General features: G+C 46.3%; 1 protein-coding gene across 6 annotated transcripts in view; it reads right to left on the bottom strand.

Moving 5' to 3' along the window:
* Window positions 1-3,391: 3,391 nt before the first annotated feature.
* Window positions 3,392-6,000, bottom strand: part of NR1H4 (nuclear receptor subfamily 1 group H member 4) — a 53,198-nt gene continuing 50,589 nt past the window's right edge. For all 6 annotated transcript variants that reach the window (XM_042815440.1, XM_042815441.1, XM_042815439.1 and 3 more), the window contains 2 exons: window positions 5,562-5,675; window positions 3,392-4,063 (listed from right to left, as the gene is read on the bottom strand). In XM_042815440.1, the coding sequence (XP_042671374.1) occupies window positions 3,825-4,063; window positions 5,562-5,675 (353 nt within the window). In that variant the 3' untranslated portion in view covers window positions 3,392-3,824. The remainder of the gene's footprint in view (window positions 4,064-5,561; window positions 5,676-6,000) is intronic.

Raw genomic sequence — 6,000 nt, 5'->3', positions numbered from 1 at the left:
AAAAAAAAACAACAAAAAAGAGCCATCCTCACCACAATGCCATTTTTTCTTCAATGAATGAACAAGGGAAGGGCAAAGTATATACCAAGCATTACTAATGAGCATGTTATGCTTCCCACAGCTCTGTCCAGGGGAATACATTTTCCTTTAGCATAAGGAAGCTATTGTCCCAAGAGAGTCGCAGTAAGAGGCTTCATTGATCAAAAAGAAATAAATAAAACAACAGCAGAACAGCCAGCAGAGAAGCTGGTCTCATTATAACAAGGATCTCCACGTTGGCCAACAATCTGGCATGCTAACTGCCACAGGAAGAACAAAAGGCAGCCTAATTCACAGGGAGTGCTCGAAGCAAGAACAAAGCAAAATATTCACACGACAGCTATCACAAAAATGTTCAGCATCTGCAGTTCTGCAGAAATGCCCAACAAAAACTGGTCATAAATATGGAGATTGAGGAGAAGAGTTGTAGCACTCAAACTTCAGGGGCCTGCTGTTTTAAAACTAGTCATTTTGTAAGCCTGTATGCATCAGGGCTCTCTAGAAAGAGATATGGGTTCACTTAGCATTGGGAATGGAATTTAAGAGAAAAATTTCATCAGAACAGACTATCCTGAATGGATTTTGAGCTGACAGTTAAAGTTGACTTAAGAGTTTGTCATTCTCAGATCCCACATCTGTCTGTTCTCAGACTGCAAGGAACACAGATGAACACTGCCTCATTGCTGGCAATGAGAGGGATGGTGAGGAAAACACTGCAGTAACAGGTGGTCATAACCAAATTGGATTTCTCCTAAAACCAGTGGGTTTTTCTGCATCAATAATTTGTATGTAATAAATGAAACAAGCATTTGACATTGCACTCAGGCAGCTCCCAGCTAGAACCATATCAGTTTCTTCAACTCATCTTCATTCAACAAGCAGTTAGTGCCCAGGGCTCACAGGTGTGAAAGAAAAGGCTCCAGAATGAATACATAATATGTAATTTGGCCATGTCTGGCTATGCCATTTCCATTTCCAGGCCAGCTGGTATCTTAAAGGTGCCTAGGAACGCTGTCTACTTGCTTCCCCCCTTTAAACAGGGGAAGCAGTAGAAACTGGAAAGTGCTTCCCAATCAGGTAACAAAGCCCAGTGCTTGGCAGATGTAGAGATTCCTGACCACCAGCACCATTCCCAGGAAACACATCCCATCTAATCTCCTCTGGCCCTTCTGCTGCCCACAGGCTCCATGGGATGGGTGGAGAGGAGAAACACTGCTTAACAGCACCTGATGGCAAGATCGATACAGCAGTGCTGATTTGCAGCAAGACAGGTGGGCAGCCCCAAATTATACACTGGGGAAGGCAACAGCTACCTTCAGCTGGCTGACTGCTGAGCCTCCAGCAAAGGACTGGAGCTTTAATAAGGAGAGGTGGAAAATAAGGTATCTAACACAGCATAGGGACAGGCATTTCTCAGGACGAGGGGTGCAGACACAGTCTGACAGCCACACAAAACCATTCCGACTGCTTTGTTCCCCACTGCTTTGTCCACCACTTTTCCCCCAATCTGAGGAAGCACCAAAGTTCTTCAACACCAGTACTCCAGGGTGCTAAGCACATGCTCTCGGATGCTGCCCAAGATATCTAACTCAGTATCAGCTGTATTAGGTTGGATACATGGGCCCCAACCAGCAAGACACGCTACCCTAATTACAAGCCATTCTATAGCACAAGATGAACCACATCCAAATCTCATTTCATTAGATGGCCCTGTTTACAAGGAAACAAAAAAGTCCACAGCTCTGCAGCTATTTAGTATGCAGATGAAGCAGCCGTTCATATAGAACTTAAAGGGATTTACAGGCTCATTAAAAACCTTTGGGAAGAAACACTTTCACATCCTCACCCTTTGCTTAAGAAATATCACACTTTATCTTCAGCTCCATCAGCACCCAAAGGCTGGTAGAGCAGATCAGCCCAGAGCAGCTGGAATCTGCAGGCGAGCCTGACAGCACCTACCGAAATCCACATTTTTAAACACTGTCAAATGAAAGAAGCTGTCGTAGCAGGACCTGTTGAAACCTACCAGAAGACATCCAAGATTTTTTCAGAAGAGAGGTTAGCACAACATGACACGTCCTCCGAGCGCTACTCCCTGTCACCACTGCAATTACAGAGCCCTTTCGCTCACGGCTGAGTCAGCAGGAGTTCTGCCTCCCTGGGGAAGCCTCAGAGGCATGAAAGGGAAGGAACCAGACGAGTTGGCACGGCGGGGCTGTGGAGTGGCATCACAGTGTGCTGGCGGCTCTCCTCGGGGCTGCCTTTCCACATCCTCAAGCGAGAGCAGACACTGCCCCAGGGGCACCTGGCAGGGCTGGAGCCCACCTGAGCTTCAGGGCAAGCACTTCATCCTGGAGGTGTCACAGCTCCTTCCCCACAGGAGCATCCCGTTTGAGAGCCTCTGGTCCTCCCATGCCACCGCTTGCACTGAGACATCCTGCTTCACATGAACCAGCTTTATTTTCTCACTTTTCCACCCCAGTTTTCTTCCAGTGAAGTAACACAGTGGGAAGCACTGCTCAATGCCTTCTGACCAGCAGGAGGAACGTGCTGAAACTTGATATAAAATCTCATCTTATTATGAAAGACCCACCTGCCACATTTATCACTGCCACGCACAAGCCAGCTATGCCCTGAGTCCCCTCGTCTCTATCTGATACTTACGCCAAAGAAGGCACACAGCATCCCTGGAGCACCGCAAGCCTTTAGGCAGAGAAAGGAAACGACGTTTCCCAGCTCGCTACGCGACCCTGATGGGCACTGTCACGGGGCACGCTTCCTACAATACCAGCACCGCACCCCCAAACGCGAGAACTGATTCACAAAGTTGCGCGCGAACGCTTCCCTCTCCCTTGCCGTGCTCGGCTCCGCGACACTACTCTCGCACGAGAGTTACCGAGCCCCGAACCGCCGTCCCGCTCCCGATGCCCACCCGCAGACACTCACCTACACCCCAGCGCCCACCGCTCCGCACCGCCGCCACACAGCACGGCACCCCCGCCCCGCGCCGGCCGCTCTGTTCGAAAGAGCCAATCAGCGCCCGCGGGGCGGAGCCGCACCTGGCTCCGCGCCACCGGCAGCCGCGCCCCGCAGGGGAACCGCCCGCCCACAGCCCCCTCTGCGAGAGTGCGGGTGTCAGGCTGCGGCCGCCGTCCAGCGGTAGGGTCTTGGACGTTGCCGCTCAAGAGCAAAATAACCTGATTTTTACTTTGAAATAGTAAGAAAGCAGATTAAGTTACACGTCTGTGTCATTGTGTGCGTGCGCGTCCCTCTGCCCGTGGCGATTTTTCATCTCGTGAAGAAATCGGAGCTTGCCTGTCTCACGTGGCGAGCACATTTCAGTTACACACCGTGGCAGTAATCATTTCTGCTGGTTTATTACAGTAAATATTTGGAATATATTCTTTAATGGAAACCAAGCACAAAAACACAGCAATGAAAAATGTGAATGGAAGCCTGAATCGCCCCATTTTGCAAGAGGAACTCTGCAAAGAGAGCAACTGCAGGAGGGATTAGTGGGGTTCCTGTGAGGAGCCATTGAATTCTTTCCGATCAAATAATATAAATACAGAGAAAATTATAACTCACTTGTGGAAATCTGACAGCTATACAGTATTCTGTGTATAATGCACAAAACGGCTTTTGTGAACTCCGTGGCAAGTTTCTATAAAAATGCAGTAAAGAAAAATTAATGCACTGTGATATATTGCTTTTTCCTATGAAAATAAATGCTGTGTGGTCCTTTAAAAAGACGTTTGTCCTGAAATAAAAACAACCGGTATCCATCACTGCACATCCCAGATCTCGCAGAGGAGAGGGGTGAATTTGTGGTCATTCACTCTCCAGGACATCAGCATCTCTGCGTGGTGGTGGTTAAACGTCCGTAACTCGGTGAGGCGGCCCAGGAGGCACGCAAAGTGCTGTGGGTTGTCCGGGTGGTGCAGCTTGCAGAACTTCTGCAGGATATCCAGCAGTGGCTCCTGAAGCCTTTCCACCGACTCTCTGTCCTTTATGTATTGTCGGTCTGGTTTCGGTTTCAAAAGGGAAAGAAGTAATTAGCAAATGTATGTTTGATACAATGGAAGTATTTACTCTGATGAACAAATATCAGTATATTTCATTGGGCATTGATGTTCACACCCAACAAGAACATTTCTTTTCAAATGAAGAGGGAATAAAAATGCCTCAGCCTGGTATTTTTTGATTCAGCGTTTTTACAGGAACAAGTTCTTCTCCAAAAGAGTGGTTGGACATGGGCACAGGCTGCCCAGGGAGATGGGGGAGTCACCATCGCTGGAAGTGTTCAAGAACTGTGTGGATGTGGCACTGAGCATAATGGTCAGTGGGCATGGTGGGGATAGGCTTATGGTTGGACTGGATGATCTTAGAGACCTTTTCCAACATTAATGATTCATTGATTCTATTAATTTTTTAGCGTAAAAACATTCCCAATCAGCACTAACTCAAAGAGCAATGGAATTGCTTCACCTTCGCCATCTCACGTGAAACTTACTTGGATTACTAAAGCTTTTAAAAAAAAGCTTTTAAAGCTTTAAAAGCTTTAGTAATCCAAGTAAGTTTCATGTGAGATGGTGAAGGTGAAGCAATTCCATTGCTCTTTGAGTCTTTTGTGTTGAGGCATTGGGGTTCTCTTTTCCTTTCCTGCAGGAGTCAGTTTGTTTAAGGCACTGTACAACTTCTCCATAATTTGTAGGTTACTTCTGTTTTGTCAAGGAATTGTTTTTTACAGCAAAGCCTGGCGTGACTGTAGATCAGTTTTCAGCTCTCTACAGCCTAAAGGACAACTCCATGCTGTTCTCTTGCTCTCTCCCACTGCTGTTTGCACAGTAGAGGCTGAAGCCCTTCATTGTCATTCTCAGTTCTAATACATAGGATTTCCCAATCGCCGTTTAAAACATGTGCCATTCCACAATGGACTTGCAATGCACATGTAACACAACTGGGATACTCTAAGGGAGTAAGCCCATTGCTCTGAGCACTGATAAGCTACCAACAATTATTTTAAGCAAGGTATTTAAGCACTTTTTTTTCCTTGTGCACAAAGCCAGATCGTGCAATTGGAGTTTGGATTTCATAGAATCATGGAATCATAATGTATCTCAAGTTGGAAAAGCCCTCTTAGGATTATTGATTCTAACTCCTGGCTCCCCACAGGACCACCCGAAAATCAGATCCTATGTCTGAGAGCATTGTCCAGACACTTCTTGAACTCTGGCATCCTGGTCCCATGCCCACTGCCCTGGGCAGCCTGTTCCATGCCCACCACCCTCTGGTGAAAAACCTTTTCCTAACATCCAGCCTGACCATCCCCTGACTGTCCAAGCCGTTTCCTTGGGTGCTGTTGCTGTCACCAGCCTTCTGGTTGAACAACAGAATAGACTGAAAACTAGAATGTATGCTCACTTACTCTGTGTAGAAAGTGAGTTTTCATAAGTCTCAGGTCACACTCTTCATGCTTTATTTCCAAACACACTAACATTGAATTCTGAATTAGGAATTACCTGGGGACAGGATCACTATTGCTGTGAGCAGTGCGTATTCCTCCTGTGTCATCTTCAGCTCTCCGATACTTTTATAAAAATTAAACATGGGAGTTATGAATTCGTCTGAGATACCTGAGAGAAAAATAAAAGCTATGTTATTTCTTTAATTATTGAAATAGTCTGGCTTATTGCTGATGAGCATTAAGTTAATATTTAAAGCCATGACTGTTTGTCTTCGTGGGAGAAATTTACTACACAAATCAGATCTGATGCAATACAATTAGTTTACAGAAGTGCAAGCATGTCCTTGTTTACCAGAACAGAGTTGAAACAGGTAAGTGCTGGCAGTTTCGCAGTTTCAAAGTCTTTCTTTCAAGTAAGTTCCTTTTCTCTCCAGGTATGTCCACCTAGCTCCTCGTAACAGCACTAATTTGTGTTCTTGCTGTCTGCTGATTTC

Source organism: Centrocercus urophasianus, unplaced genomic scaffold, assembly GCF_019232065.1.
Source record: "Centrocercus urophasianus isolate 14NV4802_14NV808 unplaced genomic scaffold, USGS_Curo_1.0 seq_15, whole genome shotgun sequence".
NCBI classification, from domain to species: Eukaryota; Metazoa; Chordata; class Aves; order Galliformes; family Phasianidae; genus Centrocercus; species Centrocercus urophasianus.
This window is presented reverse-complemented; position numbering and strand designations above follow the sequence as displayed.